Genomic DNA, 25,297 nt, shown 5'->3' with positions numbered 1-25,297 from the left:
CAAAGAAGAGCAAATGTGGACGGTGCTGCTGATGACTGTGACCTTTGAGACAAGATGACGATCATTCACTCAAATATTTTTAAAGGCTTAGTTGAGCTGAACTGTTCTTGCAAAAACTGGCACCGGGATATTAATGTGCACATCAGTTTGTGTATGAAAACTTTAAAGTGGAGTGAAAACACTGAACTGCAGAGCAGTAGAGCTGGGGGCGTGGATACGTGGAAACTGCAGCTCTGCTTCTCAAACCCAGGAACCTTTCTGAAAACCAGAGGACGTGCCAACCAGCTCACTACTGACATTCCTGGCATTAGCCTGGCTTACTGCAGCATGCCAGAACCAGGGTGTTAGCTCTATTGTTCCACACCCCAGGACCAGGATCTGATACACAGGTCAGGCTGAGGGACACACAGTCAACAAACTGGTGCTGACCTGTTCTATTGATATAATCAACACCCAGTCCCTCAATACATGGACGTACGTGGACGTACAGTGTCCACTTACAGCCCGACTGCAGACGGTCAAGTCAGACGGGATAAAATGACAGTTTGTATCTGACTGTATCCTGGAGACTGCAGTCCGCCCCCCCCCCCCCCCCCCCCCCCTGCTGGTGACATCATCATCCTCACAGGAAGATTAGAAAAACATCCTTCTCAGTGTCACTGCCATCAGTCGACACAAACTCCATATAAGTCCTGTATCTCTGAAAACTGTGGGAAAGTAAACAGTGACATCACACCGTTAAATCACCTGAGGTTAATTGTTAAAAACCTCATTGATTCTTTTTCTGTTGACAGTAACTGTAAAACAGGTGGAGCAACAGTTATAGTGAAGCAGATAAAGCAGAAAGAGCAGAAGAGAGGGGAATTATATCCATAATTAATAGGCTGGAGTTTTTGTTGTTGATTTATCTAGTCAGTTGATCAAATGTCTAGTAATTTACATGTCTAAAATTGGAATGAGGAAGACCATAACTTGTTTGAAAGCTCCAGGGATTATTTGTCTCGTGTCTCATGTCATTTAACTTGGTGCACAAACTTTTAAGTGAGAGAAAACCGAGAAAACAAACTTTTCAGATTCAGTTTGAGATTAAAACTTGGTAGAATGAATACTTTGCAGTGTGGTCACATGATTATTGTCAGCTGTTATTCGCTCTCTGGGTTTTGGGAGACACTAATCCTCTGCTCTCACACAAATCCCATCTCAATTACAGCATTCCCATTCCCGTCCTCTCTCGTCCCACCGGCGGACTTCACCACGGTGAGTTCACTCCACAGCGGTTCATGGTCGGGGTTTTCAGTTCTCCGCAGACGCGAAACTGTTTCACGGAAGAACCCAGAGACACAGTGAAGACACCGACTACATCCTGACGTCATTTAGCATCAAAGGGTATTTTTGACTCAGTGAAACCATGTGAACTCATCTATCAGGACCAGATAAAGTGACGTGAGCAGTGGAGACTGTGCGGGCAGACTGGTCGAGTTCAAAGCTTTGTACCTTTGGTAGAAAGACCTTCGGCCAATCAGATTCAACTATTTACAGTGGTTATGGTTTAATATAAGATCATTTTCTGGGATGCAAGCTTGTATTTGTGGATAATTCATCACAGATTATCTCTTGCTTGTTGTTGAAATAATCACATGCTGAAAAACCATGTGACACAAGTGTTTTACAATCAGAGGATATTATCAGGGGGAGGATCGATCAAACGAGATTCATTTCTGAAACGTTGGGTTTGATGAGTCAACTCGTCTGACGGAAATAATAATGTCATGGTAACATACTAATTATTTAAGTAATTTAATGAGTGCAGTTCTGCTGTTTTATTTTCCGTTTCATATCATAATGAAATGAGCGTCTTTTTATTTAGACTGTCGGTCAGACAGAATAATCAAACACTGTGTTTCAGCTGCACGTGTGAACGGACGGAGAGCGAACAGGTCGTCTGACGGACTGGTGTGAGGTGGCAGACAGGTGAGAGGGCTCCTGGGTAATCTACAGCACACTGAGCCGCCCTGTTGGCACAGCTCTGCGGGACAGAGTGTAGGTGTGAACATATGTGGAGATAATATATGAGTTTGTCCTCTGTCAGTGCAGGTCATCGTCACACAGAGACGCACTACAACGATACACCACCGCATCCTTTTGTCTCCTGTCCGGTGTCGTTAGTGATTTCCACGTTTATCAGCAGACGTAGGAAACACCCTCATGATTTAAAAAAATAAAATGTTGTGGTCAAACTAAACAGGGCTGTGTTCTTTAGGTTTTCTTTTGACAGTCATGATGATCTCGACAGTCAAAAGACACAGACACACCTTGAGGGCCCTCTGAAATAACACTGTTCATGTCTCCGTTCACACACACAGACCGAATCATGTTCCATGACTGAAAGTTTCTAAATCATCTAAGTGCAGTGCAGGGACGCTGAAGATTCAATGGATGAAAGAAGAACCGCTTCTTAAAATCTCACGTCCTTTCGCTCTGATTCGCTTTAAACTGCCGTTCACTGGATTATCTGTCAGAAAATTGCTGTTTCTTGCTCTGCAGGTTGATACTAATCAGATTATGTCACCAGATGATTGACAGCTCACAGCAGCCAGCAGCAGATAGAGGAGGCCGCTTAATCGAAATTAGCAGTCCCTTTTACTTTCGGAGCTACTTTCAGACCCGAGTTCACACACTACATAAACAAAGCCTGGATTACACAGAAACACACACTAGAGGATACATACTTCATCATCTCTCTATTCACAGACCCCATGTCTTTTTCTATGTTTAATCACTTCATTAACACTGGACACTGATGTGTGTTTTGATTAGTAGTTATTGATTATTAGTCAATATTACTGTGAGAAGAAAATGTATCATTCAGCTTCCACACAGTCAGAAAGAAGTTTCCTTTTCCATAAAACAGCAGGTGAACTGGACGTTAGTGATGACTCCTCCGTGATAGGAGGAAACCGCTTCTCCCAGTTCACTACCAGAGGAATAAACTAATTGGAATAATTTAGCTTGTGTGTGTGTGTGTGTCTGTGTGTGTGTGTGTGTGTGTGTGTGAGACATTTCCTGAGTGCACCTTGTGCGTGCATAACATAAGACTATAACTATTTTTGAATTTGAGAGGTCAAGTTACATGAAACTGATCTGAGGACAGTAACTGGAAGTGGAGGGGGTTTCTCTCTGTGGACGCCCCTCAGTGATTCACATGACAAACTTATCTCAGCCCTTTTAGAAGTGAACCATGCTGGTGTTCACACACACACACACACACACACACACACACACACACACACACACAGTTTTATTATATTTATGAGGACCCATTATTTACACAATGCAATCAATTGCCCCTTACCTTAACCATTTAAATGCCTCAATCTAAACTCATGAGGTCCAGCATTTAGTCCTGAAAAACCTGTCGGACCCCACAAGTATAGTGGCCTCCACTCAGACCCCACATATATAGTAAAACAAGACACACACTGCAGATCTCAAGTGCATAGACAGGCTCTCCTCTAGCTGCAGGTCTCCCAGTGTGTTGGTTTGTTTCATGGTGTTTGAAAACTGAGAGTGGGACAGTGAATCCACCTCACAGCATTTAATCACACACCTCACCTTCACAGGGCAAACACACAGGTGAGATCAGCACGACTGACAACGACTGTCAACTGACAACGAAGACGTCCATTTCATTTTTATTTCATTTTCAGTTTATTTTTACCTTTTTAAAAACAGAGTTAAGATTCTTGTGTAAATGTGTTTGTTTAGGTTTCCAGGATAAGAGTTCAATAATTACCTTGTCATAATCTGCACTGTTTCTCAGTTTTTATTTCAGTTTATTGTAATAGGGATTTAGTTTCTTCTTAGATTTAGTTCAAATTCTTTTTAGAACTTCTTATAAGTTTGAGGAAACAGTCTGTTACTTTGAAGAGAAATTTTTGGATATTTGACAGTGAAACCACCGTCTAACCTCAGAGGAATGTGCACTCGAGGCTAAGATCACCAAACAGAACCTGAGTAAACTCCACTGAGGGTCACCTGAGCCAGAGGCGAGGTCACTGCAGTGGTTAGTAAGTGTAGGGTGGTTGCACTGTATTTGTGGGAGTCGTTACTGAGGTTTCCCCACCCTGAAATGTTCCCGCCACAGTATTTCAGAGATTCCAAGTATTTCCATGGGGAGGCCAAACTGCAGCAAAACCCTCAGGAGCTTTTTTAATAAAGAGATATCCACTTACTTAAGAGTAATTGATTGCAGAAAAGATATACAATCAATACCATATGAAAAAATGGTTTGATTCTGCAAGATCACTTTTCAATGCATAACTTACAGCAACGTTTCTAAGCAACATCACATCGAGCTAAATGTCAGAAGTCTTTTTAGTTTCTCTTTGATCCAGAATAACTTGAAGACTGACGGAGTGAACTCCTGAGATATCTCTGCTGTGAGTATTTAAAGCAGAGCTGTGTGTTTTACACTAACAGATCTGTTCAGTTACTATAATAAACACCGAGCTCCACACGACCACACTTCATCATCGCTGCAGGAACCTGAATCTCACCTGTTGCTATAACTTATGCAAATAGGACAGCTGGTACACGCATGACAGCGTGTTTGCTATGAGATTAAGCCATAGGATACACTGTGTACAGAAGAGCTGTACATGACAGGTTATTTTCATATGTTATTATTTTTATATTCAGGAGGAGGAGCGTTATGAATTTTGAACCAGTGTCAACTACTGCTGTAAAAATAGCAGAGAATGTATTTCTGTCAGCAGGCCAAGGCAATAGGAACTTTAATTATCCATTATATGTACACTAATATTTTTACCATTTTCAATATATGTGGAATATCAGCTGCAGGTCATTAATAGATTATTTTAAATTCATTAATTAAAAGGGACTATTTGTAAGTTTTCGCTGCTGCCGAACGATGATTGTCGCTTGACAAGAGCTTCAGCAATCTTTATAATACGCCCTCTGAGCAGCTCTTCAGGGCTCCTGCGAGTCAGTATTGGAAAGGGATGAGACGAGTTAACATCAACGTTGCTTTCCACCTTTGTACACAGCTGTTGGCGATGCTGAATTCACAGCATTTCTTCTAGACTGGTGAGTAAACAGCTGTTAATGCTAACGTTTGCTATGTAGCATTAGCAAAACGTACAAATACCTCCTTTAAACTTGCGCACAGTTTTGCATGACCCTGACACACACTCAAATGTGAAGCAAGAGTCAGACAGATGCACATTAAACAAACCATAATGGCATGCAGGGCTGCAAAGTAATGATTGTCAGTGCTTGAGCATTGGTAAGTGATTCGGTTTCAGAAATTGACGACACAGGGCCATGCTAGCTGGTTAGCATGCTAACTTCAGCAGAGGAAAAGACGTGATAGAGACGAGAGTTAACATTGGTGTTTAAAAGGACTGTTTGAAAGTTTTCCCTACAGCCGAACATGGTTTCTTGTCGGGAGCAGGTGGTGGTCATTGTTGCTTGACAAGAGCTTCAGCCATCGTTGTGTTTACAAGACAGCTGTTAATGCTAACGTTAGCTATGTAGCATTAGCAAAACTTACAAATAGCTGCCTTAAACTTCTGTTTTCCAACAAATAAAATATGTTAAAGTTGTAGCAACACACACATGAACAATATAGGACATATTTGAGTTATTCAGGTCACACACACACACATCTCCACACATGCATCATCTCAAGCAGCAGCTCTACAAAAAGTGCTGACATCTCATGCCCCAAAACAATAAACACACATTAAACTCAAAATCCAGATCAGCTTCATGCAATAAACAGTCGATAAAAATAAAAAAGTGCTTTCAACCTCACTCTCCCCCTTTTATTCAGACAGAATATGTGTCCAGACTTTCCATTTACTTAGGTGCAATTATCTAAAACAAATAACTTCAACAAAAACCAACGATAAGAGTAACAGGAAGTGAGATCTTGGCAAAGGAACTGGAGGTTATGACAGGGGCGTGGAGCACCAGACCGGTGCCAGAGCAACACAGCAGGAAGGCTGCCCACAGTGACACGCACAGTAGGCAACCGCATGGGAAGAAAATGACTAGACTGGTGTGATTGGATGGAACGATGCTGTTCCCAACATACCGAGACCAAGACCAGGACCATTTGTCCTTACTGATGGCCTGTTGTAGCTGCGGTGGAAATGATGCCCACGGTTTTTATTTCTAATCTATTTTTATCCAGGGATTTTGCTGAACATCCACGCTGCTGCTCAGCAACAATGCCCTGCTTTATACTGATAGTCACACGCTGTATAGAGAGTGTAGGGCCTGCACAATACAAACCACTCGCGGGAGGAGCCGCCTCTTCACTCACATCCTACTGTATATAGAGGATAAGTGGAATAAAGGAGCACAGCTGTTTGTGTCAGCCAGTATCCTATAGTTCAAACAACCTCCAGATGTTGCTGTAATTCACCTGCCTTTAATTTCACATTGAGACTGAGGTTGACCCACACAGGCAAGGGTCAGACAACTCGATATTGTGGCTGTGCTGATCATTTTCTCCAACCGATGTTTAATTTAAAATGATTAAATGTGAAAAGCAACTTAAGTCTGTATTAGAAAGCGATAATGTCAAGATGTGTGAGCAGTTTTACATGACATGACACACATTCAATTCTGAAGCAAGAGTCAGACACACCTACATGAAACACTCAGATACCATAATGGTCCATCATTAATGCTCTTATTACATTGGTAAAGCGATAGACTTTGATATCAAATTATTAGCTTTAGATCAAATCTTTTTTGATTAATTAAAAATGTATCAATTAATCATATGGTCTAAAAAATAGTGACAAATGATCATTGCAATTTGCTGGAGGTCAAAGTGACACATCAAATAGCCTTTTTGTTTCTGGGCAAAATCCAAAGTTATTCAATTTACCAGGATGTAAAACAGAGAAAAGAAGCAAATCCTCATGTTTGAGAAGCTGGAACAGCAAATATTTGTCATTTGATAACTTTAGATTGTGATTAAATGTGTCCTGTAGAGTCAAAAGTTAAGTCTAAAGTTTAAAATGCATCATGTGAATCTTTGAGTCCTAACAAACACCAGGGAACTTGCAACTCAATTCCCACGTCTCTGTCCCCTCATCGCCTGACTTCTCTCTCTCTTGTTAACTATCAATACAGGCTCAGAACACCTGCTGCAGCTGCATTGTTATATTTCTTTGCCTGTTGCCCAACAACTGTCAGTCAGTGGAACAGTGTGAAACCACCATGTATGATATCGCCCACACACTCGCACAGATGCTTGATACAAACAAAACACACTTATAAAAACACTGCTCTATAGCGCTTGTAGTGGTAGTGTAGAGAACCTTTCATTTCAACAGTTTAAGCTCCACTGTTGGTTGATTTGAACAGTTATACTCCTCATGTATTCTGTCTAATTTTACATTTATATGAACCTTTTTGCACGTCCTTCAGGAGTAGGGCAGTGTGTAAAAGTTGCTGTACAGAGGTCATGATTTCCTTCCAGGTTTTGCATTGGTCAAATTCAGACACATAAATCAAGTAAGCAAATGAGCTGCAGGAGCATCTGCAGGTGGTGCAGGGTTCCTGTGTCTGAGCTTCTGCTCTGCAGTCCTCTCTGAAAGAACCACCATCGAGCCATGCCAGTGTTTCCCCCGACATAGTCAGGTGAAGGTCCTTCTGATGTGCCACCTTGTGGGCTGGCAGCTACTCTCACTCATGCTGCATTGTTGGAGCGGTTCCAATTAATCAAGGGCCAAATGTCTCACCTCTCTGTGCCCACACCGCCCTGCGATTCCCCTGCTGTCAGGTCAAAACTGAAGAGGAAACCAACCAGACAGGAGAGGACTCCTCTTTGTTTCGATCATACAAAGGTCTTCCTTCACTCAACCTGAATAAAGGCCGAATCTCAGCCTCCTAAATCTCAGCCGGACTGAGAGAACTAAGAGATAGGCCATCGCGATATGATCATGTGTAATAACGTGCTAACGCTAAGCTAATAGCGAACTGTTATGAACAAGCTAAAAGGAAAACTTACTGTTTGAAGACTGCAGCTTCATTTGTCACAAGCTTTTATAAATGTATAAGTACAGGCTGAGACACATCCTGCAGGACTACTTCCAACATCTTTAACTTTAATATTACCAAAGATCTCAGGCTGAATTTTATACGTCTCCAGCACAACAGTGTGAATGTGTCATATATACGTCTGTTTCTACATCTCACACAGAGATGACCCAATGTGCATCTCTGTAAATCAATATGGAACCAATTAACACCGCTAAGTGAGCTGGGTTTACAGCATCCTACAGTCGCTGAAGCATGCAGCCACTCACACACACCCACCTCCCATTCAAACACACTCCCACCATGGTTATAGCTTGAACATGTACATGTACAGTAAAAAGCCACAGAAGAAGAGAAGCAGGGGGTGTTGTTACCTTTATACTTCTCTCTGACGCTCTCATAGGCTTGCACATAGTCCTGCTCCTCTGGCAGCCGCTGACCTGGGTCAAACATGGGCATGGACATGGCCTGGCTGATTCTGAGTCAGGGTTTAGGGCACCTTCCTGTCTCTGCAAACTTTCTCTTTAACTTTCCACTGTGCTCCCCTCTCTCTGGCTGTCTGTCCCCTCAGTGCTGATCAAACCCTCCTGGCTGTCTGTCCACCTATCTGTCTGTCCCCACCTTCTTCCTCACCCACACTCAGTCACAGTATTCCCTCTGAAGCTGGAGATTTCATTCCAGACCACCACCACCACTCCCCTCCTATGCTTGAGAAATACCCACACACACTCACACAAACACACACACACACACACACACGCACACACATCAGACCCTCCTCTTAAAGGCACAGAGGCGAACACACACCACAAAGAAAGATACCAGTTAAGGCTGAGCAGCAGATTCCATGAACACACACACAGGCACGCACACACACACACACACACACACACACACACACACACACACACACACACACCGCTCAGGCTAGCTCCACCCCAAATACAGAGACACATGGTTACCTCGATGAAAAAACAAATGACGGAGCTGCGTGGGGTTATTTGAGTTCCTGCTGCTGGAGAAACTGGGGCAAGTGGATCCTGTAGTATTCACAGATTTAAAAAAAATAAATAAAAATCCTCCCAGAACACTGTCATGCATCTCCTAAAAGTCACGTCATATTCCCAAAACTGAATGACGGCAGATTGCGAAGGTTTAATGCCAGAGAACCGCACCTCTTCAGTACAGGACAAAAACACTGGACGAGTGCTGGATCACACACATGAAAGTAAAGGAGAGAACAGCTGAGACATTAAAGACAGAACTTCTAAATCCTGCAGGTTAATTATCCAGGTGACCTCTAACAAAGTAAACTGAAATATCACCTCACACATTTCTTCATTTTTAAACTGAGGTAAACTGAGAAAGCAAAAACCTTGATCTGACCTCAGACCTGCTGTAAATTATATTTCCTATATCTAAAAGTCAAAACATCCTGACGTTAAGTGTTCCTGACAGTATCCATCAACCTTCACTCCCCGTGGATCTGATTTCAGACCGTTTACGTGAACGTTCAGCTCAGGATACTGTATTGTTGTAGCAGTCGGTTTCTCAGGCCCTGGAGTTTAAGCAGTGTGAATGTTACGTCCACACTGCCAAAACCACCGTAAACACACCACAATCAAGCTAGTTGCAGACCCTCACGGATCAAGCAGTGACAATAGTGAGTCAGGAAGCCAAGAAAAACTGTGGCTACACTTGGATCCTCCTGTGAGGAAGTAGAGTTCGGAAGAAACACTGAGAAATGTATCTGTGGGAAGTCAGAAAACTACTGCGATTCCCTGAAGACATGTTTCTTTTCCAGTAGATTTTTATGGCTGATTCTTTGGAGGATTTTCAACAGTAACATAAGTTATCAGGGATGGTAGCTGTCTATCTGTTGATAGTTAGTGCTCATTAGTGATGTCTGGGCCTCAGAGACAGGGTGAGGAGCTCGGGGCAGAGCCGCTGCTCCTTCGCGTTGAAACGAGCCGGTGGAGGTGCTTCGGGCATCTGATCAGGATTCCTCCTGAACGCCTTCCAATGGAGGTTTTTTCAGGGAACGTCTAACTGGGAGGAGACCGCAGGGTAGACCCACAGCTTGCTGGAGGCGTTACATGTCCCATCTGGCCTGGGAACGCCTCGGGACCCCCCCAGGAGGAGCTGGAAAACGTCGCTGGCAAGAGGAACTACACCGGTTAGCTTGGCGCCGCCACGACCCGACCTCGGATAAGCGGAAGAAGATGGATGGATGGAGCTTTGGAATTAATAAAATGTAGAATATACAGTATCTATATCGACCTTTTTCACAGCAGACAGTGTGCAATCTTTTCATTGTCCTAACTGTAAGTGACATTTATGCACTTTATAATGTCCCACAATGGAATGATCAATGTAGCATCTAAAACAGTGTGTGTGTGTGTGTGTGAGCACCATCTCAAAATTGATCTACTCAGCCGAATGATTACCATTGTTTGATAACAACAATCTACCATCAAGAATGAACTTTCACCCTCAGTTAATGTTGATTACATCAGTGTCAGTGTCACCTCGTGTAAGCAAACGTTCACTGTGGTACTGAAACTGATACTGAGCCTTTACAAACCTGCAACATTTACTGTGAAATTATTTGGGAATAAGCAACATAAGGTTAAAGTATTTACATCTGAATTTGGGCCAGCCGGAAACGGCAACGCACCACACTCTGACTGCTACACGGCAGATTTGCTCCCAGCCTGAACACATTTGTGTGTGTTATCACTTTCTCATGCAGCGGGGAGTGTGTGTGTTTACTCAGCTATCAGCGGAATTACCAGAATCTCACCGACATAAAACTGCAACTTGCTAATTTTACATGAGTAAATCCTTCACGTCAAGAATGTGAAAAATATTTCAACACTTTTATAATTAAGCGCAGCACTGCAGCGTGGAGCCACACAGCTGAAGCGCAGCGTTTCTCAACCCCATGAGTTATGACCTGGAAGCGATTCTGACGAGGACGAGGTTGGGTTTTGTGTCTAAAATGGGTTCCAGCAGCTAAAACCTCCAACATGGCTGACAGTGGTTTTAAAACAAGTGTGGCTTTTGACTTGGCTGCATATTATGATTTTATATTTGTAAAGATTATTCATTCAGTCTTTAGGAACAAACTAACGGTTCTAACTGACTTCACATCAACACCAGGACAGAAACAAACACTGATCTGTGACCAGTCTGACGGTCAACCTGCAGAGTGCTAGCACTTCATTTGGTAGAACAGAGCAGGTTTATTCATACAGATGAATATGCAACTCTAACTTTTGAATTTAATAGTGTAATTCAAATATCACTTTTGAATATGGACCTGAAGTAATCATTCATTTTTCCAGGATGGCAGCGACTTCTCTTTTAAGAGCAATATTCACTGTAAACAACAGCTTACTCAGCAAAGCACTTTTCTACTTCTTTTAAAGTATTTATTATATTTTAATTGCAATATTCTTTTTGTGACCTTTTTGTCTGTCTTAACTTTTTTTAATTTTGTTGTATATTTTGTACAATGGTAATGAAGGCTTTCTATTTCTATTTCTATTTCTAAAATGAAAATAATCATTGTGGAGTAACAGTGGTGGGTTGTTTGGAGTAGATGGAGAAAAATAAAACCCAGTTAAAGCGACAGATGCCACGAAAAAAGCCACAGCAACAAGAGCAAACCACCACACACCTCAGCTCTGAGCGCGTCTCTGAAATAAAACAACCAGGATCATTACAGTCCAATTCTCTTGCTCTTTTATTCTGACATTTTATAAGCAGGATTTTTGAATCTCTCTCTCTCTCTAACTCTCTCTCTCTCTCTGCATCAGTATCAACACTTGAATAAATAACGGTGTCTCTCAGAGATAAAGTCTCACTTTTGTCTCTGGGTTTGTTGGTCTGGCTTTGGCCCCAGTGCCAACCCGCCCGCCCACACATCGCCAAACCAAAGACCCTGTGCCACGGCCGGCCCACTAATTTATGTTCTCAGCTATAATAAAAAAGGGAAGCAACAACACATCTAAGCAAGGACACGACCTCCCCCTCACTATTCATTGACTGTTTTTTTGTGTAGTCACTGATTTGTGTTTGTGAGACTTTGCCTGGTTACTCACTCACAGGTTAGCAGCATGAATGCTAATGAGAGGCTGAATCACAGTCGGTGCAGGGACAATGTGTTCACAAGCTTTATATCAGTGTAATCACATTATTTTCCAAGCAGACAGTGAATCATTACTGTTTCTAATGTCAGTAGTTACTGTTACTGTGCTGAGTGACAGACAGGACGTTAGGAACATTACACTGATTAAAGCCTGGAAAAGATTAGTTCACGCTTTTGTATAGCTCCTATGAAAAAGATCAATTGAAATAAAATAAAAGTAAAATAAGAAAATATAAAAACAGAGAAAAGGATAACAGCCAAAGAAATAAAAAGCCCCAAATTGAATTCATGAAATAAAAATGCAGAGGAGAAAATAAATTAAATCCACCTGAACACGAGTTTTTTAAATTCAGAGAAATTTAGATGATGAAATATATTGAAAAATAAATGATATATTGTAACTTAGACAGAGGAAACATCACACGTAAAGCTCACATGAACAAAGTGGTAATAATTCTCAGAAAGTGAAAACAAAATCAGTCTTGTATAATTAATCAGATTACATACAGTCATGTTCTAAGTCATGTATTGATTTCCTTGTGTAGTACTAAGTCAGTCAGGGCATTTACAACCTCATTTGGTCGGTGACCCTGATAACTCTGAATTTTCTGTTTTGTTTTTTCCTGAAGGTTTAGTATTGCTCCGTAGGAGAAGTTTAATTACGCAGACACATGAATGAGTCATGAATGAAAATACACTGAAGGCAGAAACACTGTATAATCAGTGATGGATCAGCGACACGCTCCACTTCACTTCATCTTTGGATGCTGACCTCTAGTGTCCAGCATGTAAACTGCACCCACTGCTCCTGTCCTGGACTGTGAGCATGAGTGTGATCACTGACATGAACCTGTAGCTGGAGAGGAAACGTGATCTTTGTAATGTGAAAACACCTGAACACCGGAAAACCCGAGTTTTCTCTAGCGGCGCCTCAGGGTCCCAAAGATAGATCCTCCAACAGAACTAAAACCTCTGACACAAGCAGCCATGCTGAAGACTGTGAGATGTAACATCAATGATGGATCCACATTTTAACGTCCTGACAAAAACGGCACAAAGTCCTTCGTTGAAAGCAGCGCTGAATAATTGATCTGAATGTGTTGTTCAGAGCAGATCCTGTGATATTCTTCAACTTTATTTTCCCTGAAAGCAGTGTTTGAAATATGGAGGGGAAAAAAAAAAAAAAGTAAGTAAGTAAAGGAGGAAGAAGAAGACAGGCCAGACAGGAAAGAAGCACTGTCTCAGTAAACAGCGGAGAAAAAGCTCAGTTTGTGTTTCCTCTTCATCCTGCCTCAGAAATTCATCTTGTTCAGTGTTTGGTGAAGTTAAAAACCCTTCAGCGACGTCCCGGGATCAAATGTGGAAAGATTCTACTGGCACTGCAATAACACTGTTCTCCTCTCCCACACTGTGAAGTATGAAGCAGCATGAGTCAGAGTTTCACTCTGAGAAACATGGTGACAGATTATCAGTTCAAAACATTCAAAACAAACAAATGTTGATTTTGTTTTGTGTATTTAGAAAACTACAAACCAAAAGCCCACCAGTCTTCCCGGGCACCGCTGTGTCCGTACCATCACTGCACCAGGACTCTGCCTATAACATGAACTGTAAGTCAGATGATGACCAGCCGTGCCCCACTCATCATCTCACTGATGCCTACACAGTCACCGGTCTGTTGAAAAGCTGTGTATATGTTTCAGATGTCAGTCATAACAGGAAGTGGCAAAAATAAACATCACAGACCTGAAGGGTTACATAACAAGACTGAGCTCAGCTCCACAAGCACCTTTCAGCATCTCAGCCAAAAGACAAGACTCCAAACTACAAGATCATATTATAATAAGGCTCAAAATATCTGCTGGAACAGCATTAAGATATTTTTTGACAAGTTTACAGACCTTCTAATGCTGGACAACAGGATCAGGGCCATACTGAGGAAAAAAAATCTTCAAGATTAAAGTCATAATTTTGAGAATAAAATCATAATATTTTGAGAAAAATATCATAATATTAGGAGAACAAGGTCTTCTTGTAAATTTATGACTTTTTTATAAAAAAGTATTTTAATCTAATCTTTTAATCTAAATATTTTAGACTTTCTTTTTCTTTTTTTTCCCTCAATGTGGCCCTGACACTCCGTCACAGAAAAACATCCCAGTGCCTGAATAATATCAAACCAGTTACCTGTCTGTCTTACATCTAATGTTCACATCCTCACACCATAGAAACTAACAGCCACAGCTTGTTGGGTATATTTTTATTTTTTCCCATCTATAAGAAATAATATTATTAGCATTATCCATTTTATTTTTGCTGGAGAAGGTAGTTAAAGAAAGCCCAGTCATTTGTAATAAAGGATTCATGTTTTCTATCTGTAGCCTCATGGATTCAATAAGTCACTGATCATCAGTCCCTGCGGGTCGTTACGAGCCATGACACGCTGAAGCAGGATCACTCACTCCGCCTCCTCACAGAGGTTCTGCTGACCTGTGCGTGTTACAAACCTATGACAGTGTCTTTATCTCCAGAAGCACTTCACTGTGTCGTCTTATCACCATCAGTCTGTGCCGATGTCAATAGGGCAACAGTCAAGAGTCACAGTTATCTGATCAGTGAACCTGCACGTGAGCTACAGAAACCTTGATACAGTCTTAGTGACATCTAATTTAGTGTCAGTCGACACCGTCTGCAGCTCCATAACAAATGGTCCTGTCTCCATGTGCTGCGAAATAAAGCTGCAGCTCCAGCCTTATATGTGTCTCACAAGGCTAATGAATCAGGCCAGGGCCATTATGGCAGCAGTCCAAAGAGACAACATTGATACAGTCGCCTTTAATAATGTGATCAGGCGCTGACATCTGCTCATGTCTTGAAGCAGCAGAGTAACAGAGGAGATCATTAGAAAGAAATCTGAGTGAAAATATTCCCATAAATAAACCAACCTGATAGTGTATCCCACTATCTCCCAAATTTTACCTCTAAGTGCCTGTAGTAATTCAGTCCTGCTGCAGAGACAATAACACCCTGTCATACAACACTACTGCAGTACCCCACCCCACCAAATCAATATCAGAGATGACCGGGGGGGGGGGGCTGAGGTCAGTGTTGCTGTTTGTGGTCCGAAGAGACAATCTGAACTCAATGCCACAGGAAGTGCTGAGCCAGCTCGGGGTCGCATCATCTGAGCCCTGCTTCGGCGTTCAGAGAGTTAACAGAGGAGGAGGAGAAGCTGGAGAAGCTGGAGGAGTTTTCATGCAGATAAACATACACTCCTCACAGTACGAAACCCCCCCAGGAGACATGAATCACCATAATGAGAGGTGAAAATGATTTTATCACACAATGCATCTGTCTCAACTGCCTGCAGGAGTCTCTGAGGAAGTGCACATTTTCAAACAGTAAAAACTTTCACCAAGTTTTCTCATGGGAACCACAAATAAATAATTAGCAGCACTTTATGTTGCATTTAAACATTAAAATGATAACATGTCCAACTCATCTATGTCACTGATGAGTACAAGGAACCAATAGCAGTACTGGGTTTGCCTGCTGCATGCACACTCTGTTAACAAGGGAATATCAAATGTATTATTATTTTTCATGCTGTGACATCTTTACACACCTGTCACCGCGGCTACAAAGCGTTCAGGGATGAAAGAGCCCTGAAATAAGCTTTAAAAATCGGCTTTAGCAGGTTAACCTGCGTATTAAAAACCTGCTTATACCTGCTAATTTTGATGTCTGAGTATGAACAACAGAACAAGACAACAGTTCAGATGTAATGATTATATGAAGAATAATAAACAAGCTGCCACATAAACCCATTCAATTTGAGTAAATATTTTCACCTCACTGAACACAAGGTGCACAGATGAGATATGAATGAGACTACCTATAGTGTATAACAAAAGCCTTACAGCTATATGCCTGTGTATATTCTCATTTGTCCAGGTCATAGTATCCTAAAGGAGTTTTTTAAATCGAAAACAACTGGACTAGTTTATTTGTCTGGGAAGACGTTTCACCGCTCATCCAAGAGGCTTCATCAGTTCGTGTACGCATCTGACCAGGCTAGGACTGGCAGCTATATGAGCTGTGCACAAGAAAATAATCATGTTTACATCCTTAAATGAAATGAGCCCATCAATGTGCAAACACCCAGACGCACAAATCAACAGCAACAACCAGCGCAGCCCATAATAATACTCATCAGACATACATAATAATGTTCACCATAAACAAAGTCAGAAGTAGGAAAGCAGCATAACACACGTCAAACAGCAACCGAAGAAAACACACAGGCAAATAAAGAGCAGGAGAAATGATGAGCAAGCAAAGACGAAGACATCACCTGCACACAGGTGTGTGGGACGGTGAGAAAACAGCCAGCCGTCTCTTACTTGAATGATTTTGCCATGAACAGAAACACATAACAGAGGCAAGACGCTGAACCACGGCTCAAACAAAATGATCACAGAGACTTCCCAAAGCGTTATGGTTGAGTGTCGACACGAGAGCTTCTTCATGAAATATCTACCTACACACCATCTCCTTCACTTCTACCTCCATTTCCTGTCTGTTCAAACTTGGTACCTGCAATGCGGATCACGGCCCTCTCTGCTGGGTCCAGCACGTCTCCGGACGCCGACTTGGATCTTTTGATGCGGTGGTGTTTGGGCAAGTTCCAGGGCAGCGTGTCTCCGGGGAACGGAGAGCAGCTTACTGAACTCAGATCACTGGAGCTCTCCTCCGATGCAGCCCTGACCAGAGGCCTCCGCTTGGGCTTGTCCTTCTCCTCCTGCATTGTCTGGATGACATCATGAGTAGAAAATATGAAATTACAAAACCTCAGAAAACCTCAGAAACAAAAAAAATACGGATCAAATCAGATTCTTGTTGTTACTATATGATGGCAATGCAACTAAGGCTGCAAGTAAATATTTTCATTATCACTTATTTTCTCTATTAATTGATTAAAGTGATCCAAGTCAACATTTTTAAATGTCTTGTTTTGTCAACAGAGTCCAAAACTCAGAGAGGTTCAGTTTACTATGATAGAAAAGCAGCAAATCTTCATATTTCTGCATTTTTGCATTGAAAATGATTAATTAATTATCAAAATAGTTGCTGATATTTTTCCGTAGACCAACTAATTGATTAACTGTAGCAGGTCTAACCACAGCCACAAGATATTAGCTAGTGACATGTATGTACTGAGCCACCAAGTCAAAAAATGTTCAAGTTTACTTTTCTAGAAATCACAACAGCAGGTTTTCCTGCATAGATTGATTTATCATTTTCTCACTTAATCATTTAGTCTATAAAATGTCAAAAATGAATCCTTGTGAGATTCCCAAGTGACATCTTCAGATTCTGGTTTTCTAACACCCAAAGACATTAAATTCCATCCATCCATCCATTGTCTATACTTATCCTTGTAGAGTTGTGGGGGAGCTGGAGACAATCCCAGCTGATATTGGGGACAGGTCGCCAGTCTATCACAGGGCTGAAATATTCATACTGTACCAATGGGCACTTTGGAGTCGCCAGTTAACCTTTAAAATTCTTTGCATTTGTGCTTAAAAAATTACAGAAACAATTAATGAATTATTAAAATAGTAGGAGATTCGTTTTTTAATTGACTGACTAATCAATTAACCAACTTGTGGCTGTAGCTCTACAAAGTACACATTAGCCAAAATATAATTTGTGCTTTGGATGAAGAATTTTGAAGATGGAAAAACTTTGAAATAAAACAAGGAAACTAGGCAAGTAAATACATAACATACACAAGTATTGTACTACTATAAACCAATACTATGAGGTAAATAACTGACAGGAAATAGATTTTTATAAAAGTAAACATGTCAAACTTTAGGTCTTTCTAGTAAGCTAGCTAGCAACAGTTATATTTGACCATGTCAGAGAGAGTCAGTTTCAAAGCTGTTTCAACTGTTTCGTGATTTAAACCGCTGTCAGTTTAAAACAAACGGTAACATTGAACATTCTCTCATGTTCAAACACTTTTCGGTCAGGAGCCTTTGAACAGAAGATTTTCAGACCAAGAAAAAAAGCATCTCTCTGACTGTTGGTTAACTTGAACACCAAGTTTTTGTGGACTCATCTTCTATCATGATTATTTTGTGACACTTGTTTATTTCTTGTCCGCCTTACAAAAAACTCTGTAAATCCATTTTGCCGCAGAAACGCTGGGACTCAGGTCGCTCGACGTTAATTTCACCTGTGGCGGCCTAAGCAAGCTATAGCTAACATTAGCATTAGCTTAAAACAACCGCCTGTAGAACACCTTCACATGAGGCAACAAACAACCCATGATGCACCACTACCTTAAAGCTACAGGTTCAACTGAGGTCAGCACATCCTCATCCTCCATTAATGTAAGTACAGGGATGACAGAAGATATGAGAGACCACAAAACAAATTACAGTGGTTTCAAAATAAAAGCTATAGAAAAGGAGCAGTATAAAATAAAAATTGCATTGACACCAGTGTTGTGCAAATGAATTGAAAACTGTAATCAATGACTCATTATAAAAGTAACATTACTAACAGAACCACTCGTATAATCTTGGACAATGCCATTTCTAAGATTGTCATATGTGTTTTTATGTAACATTTTATCAATGAAGTATATGAAAGATATGCAGAGGAGTAAAAAGTTCAATATTTTCCTCTGAAAGGTAGTCGAGTAGTATAAAATAGCATAAAATGAAAATACTACCCATATTTTGGGGCATCTATATTTATACATGTGCAGCAGTAGGACAGAAGCTCCGTTCTGCTGTCTGCAGAAAAGGTGTTTTTCACCAAAAACCCAGAGGCCTGACTCATGCAGGGAGATGCTGGGAGGAGGAGCGCAGGTGCTGCTGATGCACTGTACCAACGTCACCACGCTCCCAGCTTCCTTTTTCTGTTGAGTCACCATCCAGCTCACAGGATGCTCTCCACAGGGGCGCTGGTCGCACCGCCACAGCCTCTCTCTGATTGGACAGCAGCACACAGGACCAAAGTCCCGAGAGTAATGTCTACAGAGGATCAGCTACGGTTCACATTCAGGTTATGATTTAGCTGGATGCTATTTTCAGCTATCACTGTTTGTTGCTTTGACTGCAGTGATGCAACACTGAAGGTCTATTTTATTTCTTAAATAATTAAACCTTTATCTAACTGAGGGAGTCCAATCCAGAGCTCATTTACTGTAGGGAACATCTGCACGTGACCATTGTTACACATGCGGTGTGCTTATCATCCTCTGCCTCAATAAGTCATAGACAAACTAACATCAGTGTTCACCTCTGAAAGTAGAGCAGTAACACATTATGCTTTTCTGTTGCAGCTCATTGATTGATCTAAATGGAAGCATGGGCATTTGGCCACTATTTGAGCGGTCAGCTAAAACTGGTGTTTACATTCAGGATGGCTTCTAGGATTCAGGGGCAAGTTGCACAAAACACCTCAAGTTAAGATTTTCCTTAAAGTCTGAGTTAGGGTTTCCTTAAAATAAGAAGAGTTACACAAAACACCGTCCTTGAGTGCCAAGAAAGGCGCCTTTAAATAAAATGTATTATTATTATTATTAAGTCTTTTACTTCAGGTTTCTTTAAAATGTTCACTTAGTATTTAAGGTTTTCTCCTTATCTTACTCTTAAACTTCAGGAATCAATTAAAGTCAGTCAAATTACTGCACAAAAGACCGTAGCGACCAAAGCTGCACCGTGGCAAAGTTCCCGTCAAAACAACGGCAGGATGAGATCACAGCTATCACAAGTGCTAATGGTAGCAAATCAATTGTCTCCGTGGAAACCGTAGAATTTTACCGCTGTTAAATCTCTTTCATTGCTGTAAATTTCTTTACTTTTTCATTAACTAAGGAATCCTTTTAAGATATTTTGTGCAACACCCTTAAGTGACTCCCTCAGCTAAGGAGAAATTAATTACCCCAAGTGTCACTTAACTGACCCCAGACTTTACAAAACGAAATGCAGTATGAATCTAATTCAGGCTGACTGGGCTGTTTGAAAGGTTACAGCTCCGTACAGTAAGGGAGTCGTGTTAAAAATTCATAGCTTTAAAATAGCCCTGCACACAGGGACAGACCTGAAGATCTCAGTGCATATGAGTCCTGCTTGTATAACCTCAATGTATGAAATCCTTCAGTTGCCCGGTAGCAAAGTCTTTCTGATCTCTCAGGCTCATCGTCATCTCTCTGAATTAATCATCACTGTGCTGCAGAGCACTGATCTCCTCAGTAACACAGGGTGCTGCTGAGAGCAGATGATTTCACTCTGAGACAATTAATACACATAATGAACTCCTCCACTGACATCATCACCTCTGCTCTCCTGTCTCTAACCTATTACTATGCGGAGAGGCATTGCTTTCTTGTGTGGCCTTCATCCAGACAGGCTGAAAGCGTCAGGGTGATGATCCAAGGTTACCAAGCAACCCTGAAGAGCATTTGAGAGCAGCTCCTGAAACTCTCAGCACTTGGACATGGAAGAAAGTTAAGTGGTGTGTGCTGGTATGAAAAGACTGACAGTGTCTGAATCACCCAGCCAGCTGACAGACAGACTCTCTGTCTCCCCTCTCTTCCCCTCCTAACTGTGAACAACTGGTGGACTTCATTAGGGACTGGATTTGTTGATCATCAGTTGACAGTGAAAGCTGTCAGGTCTGGATCCTTCCCAAAAACCCAAATCGCGCCCATCAGGCTTCGCGCTGCACCGCATCGCCACACCTGAGTCAGGACCGGAGCCGCAGTGAGGGGGGAGCTGACAGGTGCACCTGCTGCCTGACGGGTTAGGATGATGCGGACACCTTTACATTCTCTCACAGGGTGCTGGTAAATCGGATTATTTCTAAGCTGCAGCCTTTAAACTGACACAAGATCATGTGATGAACAGCGTCGGCGATGCGGCAAAACACGAATTATAAATAATCTATTCACGGTTTTACTCACAACACACAGATCCGGGATCACTGCTGATTCGCTTCCAGGTAAACAACCGCAAAAATCCTTTTGCTGCAGCGGCGCCGTCCGCGGGTTCTCCTCAAACTTAGAGAGCCATCATCATCCTCCTCCTCATCCGCAGCGGGAGTCGCGCCTGCGTCCTGCAGTATCCTGACTATAGGATGTGGATCCGGTCAGACCTGGACTGATCCGGGCCGAGAGGAGGACTCTGCACCTTCAGGCTGCACAGAACAGCGGAACGAAGTTGTCGCTGAGCGGCAGGATGGAGAGCAGAGCAGCGATCTGATTGCTCGCTTGGTGCGCATGTGAAAACTGATCTCAGGTCAGCGCGAGGAGGCAGGAGCTTCTTCACACGTCAGGCTGCCGTGTGATTTAATGTAGATCTAAACCCTCAGTGAGTTTAGCCTGGGTCGAGGAAATATTTGTCAAATTAAACTATGGCTATATTTCTACGGAAGAGGGTTAGGGCCACAAGTCAAACTTAGTTCTTTTTTTTAAAGATTCTGAACTATTTTTTTTCTCCTTTTTTTTCTTTTTTTTCAGAATTCTGAGATTAAAGTCAGAATTCAAAAAAAATAAATAAATCACTTGTGGCCCTAATCCTCAAAAATAGAATTCTGAGGAAAAAATTTCGGAGTTTAAACTCAGATTTTTTTTCTTTCTTTGAATTCTGGGAAAAAGAAAATAGAAAAACAATAAATTCACATGTGGCTCTAATCCTCTTCCATATACTGCATATTCTGTCAGAGTGGGAATTCCTTCCTTAAACGTCACACCTTTAAGATGATGTTACTGGAGAGCTGATGTCAGGCTGCTGAGCTCAGCATCTGTCTGACATGTGGAAACAAATAAATGCACTTTCAAAACAGGTGTGACATTTTTAACACCTATGTCTCTAAGTCAACCATTGGCCTATATCATGTAGTAGAAAGAGTTTCAAAAGGATTTTTGGGGGTTAAATGGAAAAAAATACAAAGTTTACAGTAAATTTATCAGCTGGATTTTAAATGTCGCTCTGTATGAACTCCTGATTCCACGCTCATATGCTAGGTCGATTTAAAAAGTGAAGACTGTCTTCCTGTAAAAAACGAGCCCATAGGTCGTCTGTGCAGCAGTTTATTATGACCCATAGTTCGGTTTTGTTGCTAGGCGACATCTAGTGGTCGTAGTAATGATGACAGGAGCAAAGAGAAAAGTGCGGTGACGTGTATAAAGAGAGACAAAGTCCACGTCAGGAGGAGGTTGTGGTGGATGGATGAATATGACACAAGAGAGCGGTGTTCCATTCCCATGTTGTTTCTATCGTCCATGACCGTTCGTTGTTATTATTGTAACCATGACAACAAAGATCGTCTAATGTTGAGGAAGTACTTATGGTGCGTTCCATTTACCTCGGAAGTCGGTGGTGGGAATGACGTCACACCCAAATCACCATCTTTTCCTAAAACTAACCCAGCTTTGACCGTTACTATAGTAACCAGAACAACGATGGGTTCGCCGCTGTCGATACAGTGGCGTGTTTATTATGGTAACCATGACAAATGAGGTCCAGCATGCATGCCACCGTAGAAACACTCCTATGGGTCTTATCAGAGGGTTGAAAACAACGACCTGTGGCGGTTCATGTTGGCGGGACGACTTCGTAAAAACAGTGACAACTGAGCAACTCCAGCTGCTGAAAAAGGCCATGAAATGTGGTCGAAAGCTCCGGAAACATAATGTAACTGGACCTTGTTGAGTCATTTCTTCTCTAAGTCATTGTGACGTGTACAATTTAAAGAATGAGCAAAAGAAGTTCCCCAGTGTTTCCTAAATGATTCCTGCAGTTGAAGCGATTAATGTTTTTGAATATAAACATTCACTCATTCCTTTGAACTTTAACCTCCTAGGACCTGGCGTCCACATATGTGGACCTCACATTTTGGGTTCTCTAGACCACAATACTAACTTTTTCTCAACAAGGGCCTGGTGACCACATATGAGGATATTATACTGCCACTCAGTAATCGAAATTTAAAACTAATGTCCTCATATGTGGACATCATTTTTCTCAGGTCCCAATCAGCCTAAATAGCAAAGAGAAATTAAAAATGCACGCCATGCAAGAGGTTTCTGTCTGTCTTCTTGTCTTAGGAGGTTAAATGTAAAATTATGTTAAAGTGACGATATGAGAAGTTAGTGGCGGTCCAGTGTTTCTCTGTCAGCTGACCTCTGTCTGCACTTCACACTTTGATGGCATAAAAAATGCAAATGATCAGTTATGAATCAGGGAATCTGTCCCCTTCAGGGTCCCTTCACCTTGTGACTTGTTTATTCTGTTTCATGTTTCGTAGTTTTGTCTTTGCTCCAAACAGTCGCACTGAGTCAAATTAAAAAGTGTCGTGCTGAGCCATTACATAATCCAAACACCATGAATGATGGATCGCTTGTTTGTGCGGTCCTACTACATTATTAGTCTCCCACATGGAGAATGAATCAATGGGCATGGAGGAGGGGGGGGCGGCGGGGGTGTAGTATCGGCTCAGTCCAACACTGAGGCCACTCTTGTGTTCATAAACGATGCGTGCCATGAGTCCTGAATGCCAGTGTCTGTGCCAGCTCTGAGCCCATTGTGCTGAGGGTTTAATCTGATCAACCAAGAGCTTCATGGAACCCAGAGAGAGAGAGAGAGAGAGGAGGGGGAGGATGAAGGTGGAGGTCAACTTCATGTTCAACACACTGGAATCAAGTTGTAGACCTTCTATAAGAATTATGGGTGTAGTGAGAAAAAAACACCAACTTTTAAAACCCCTTTAAATAAGGAGACTAAATGAGCAGAGAGGGAGTAGACTAGTGAGCTGAAGTCCAGTTGTAAGTGTCTGGGGAACACGTTTATAGATGTATGTATGTTTTTTGAATTCTACATCAGATATTATTGTAAAATTAAATCTAAAATATGACATATTAATTACAATACAGGCATTTAAGGTTATTTTAACATAAATATGTAGATAAATATATTGTGATCCATACTTTCCTCTTTTCTTGTGTTTTATTTGAAGTGTTAAGTGAAGATAGTATTTAAACCATCTCAGTGTAGTTTTACATCTCCTCTCTCAGGCTTCTCTCTGGGGCGCTAAGAGCAACATGTCGGCGAGCCAATCAGAAGAGAGCAGGCTCTGAGACTCTTTTCTGATTGGCTGACTGTTTTCTAAGTAATCCAATAAAAATATAGCAGATTTCAGGTGAACAGATGGGCTCAGTGTCTGAATACAGGCTGTGAGCATTTCTCTGTGGACTGAGGCTTTGATACTTTCACAGTATTAATATAGAAGCTAGAGCTGATCTATAATCAAACAGAACATTGACATCTACCTTCATACTGAATGCACCTGTAAACTGAGCTGAAGCACTGACCAGAACAAAATAACCAAAATAACACATGTTGTATATATGTAGCATATAATATATAACATTTTGAGAAAAAGTGCATTTTAAGGATTTCTCTTCTCACCTGGGTCCACTATAGCTGCAGTAAATAAACAAAATACAATATTTGGCAAATTAAAAAGTCCTTTGTGTTTTCTTCAGGCACTCACTAATACAACCAGAGCAATGCAATATTGTCCGTAATTATTAATTAATTGAACTAAAAGTGTAAAAATCAGCATGTATTGGTCCCTGATTAACAAACAGCTCAAATCTGAATTACTGTCACTGAAAAAAAAAACAGCAGTGACACTATACAATTTAGCATTTGCGTTGATCTGCAGTGACAGCAGAGAATGTCACTGAGGTTTAAGTTTGAAATAGTCTTTTAAATCTTTTAAAGATCCTGAAACTGACTTCTTAAAGCGAACCCAGTGGAGGAGGTGGCGCTGACATTTACAGGAAACAGCCTTTTTCTTTTTTTTTTTTATGACAATCAGCTGAGAAATGTTCCTCACCTCCTGTTTTCTCGCGGCAGTCACAGTTTCCATCGTGACTTTCAGAGGTCGTCTCTTCCTTCTCCTCACGGCTGGACACGACGGTGGCTCCGGCCCCGGGGCCACAGGCTCCTTCACCACAGCGTCCTCTGGCTGGACACAAAC

General features: G+C 41.6%; 1 protein-coding gene across 5 annotated transcripts in view; it reads right to left on the bottom strand.

Annotated features, from left to right (window-relative positions):
- Positions 1–21,756, bottom strand: part of pleca (plectin a) — a 103,585-nt gene extending 81,829 nt beyond the window's left edge. For 2 of the 5 annotated variants that reach the window (XM_056399803.1, XM_056399804.1), the window contains exons 1-2: positions 21,216–21,756; positions 16,829–17,042 (exon numbers count right to left, since the gene is read on the bottom strand). In XM_056399803.1, coding sequence (XP_056255778.1) covers positions 16,829–17,039 — 211 coding nt within the window. In that variant the 5' untranslated portion in view covers positions 17,040–17,042; positions 21,216–21,756. Of the gene's footprint in view, positions 1–8,453; positions 8,754–16,828; positions 17,043–21,215 lie in introns of those variants that run through there. The other 3 variants (XM_056399805.1, XM_056399806.1, XM_056399812.1) reach the window with 2 other exon arrangements.
- Between the last annotated feature and the right edge of the window lie 3,541 nt (positions 21,757–25,297).

The sequence above is a fragment of the Seriola aureovittata genome, chromosome 16 (assembly GCF_021018895.1).
Source record: "Seriola aureovittata isolate HTS-2021-v1 ecotype China chromosome 16, ASM2101889v1, whole genome shotgun sequence".
Taxonomy (NCBI): Eukaryota; Metazoa; Chordata; class Actinopteri; order Carangiformes; family Carangidae; genus Seriola; species Seriola aureovittata.
Note: the sequence above shows the minus strand (reverse complement) of the source record. Positions and strands in the feature narration are given on the sequence as shown.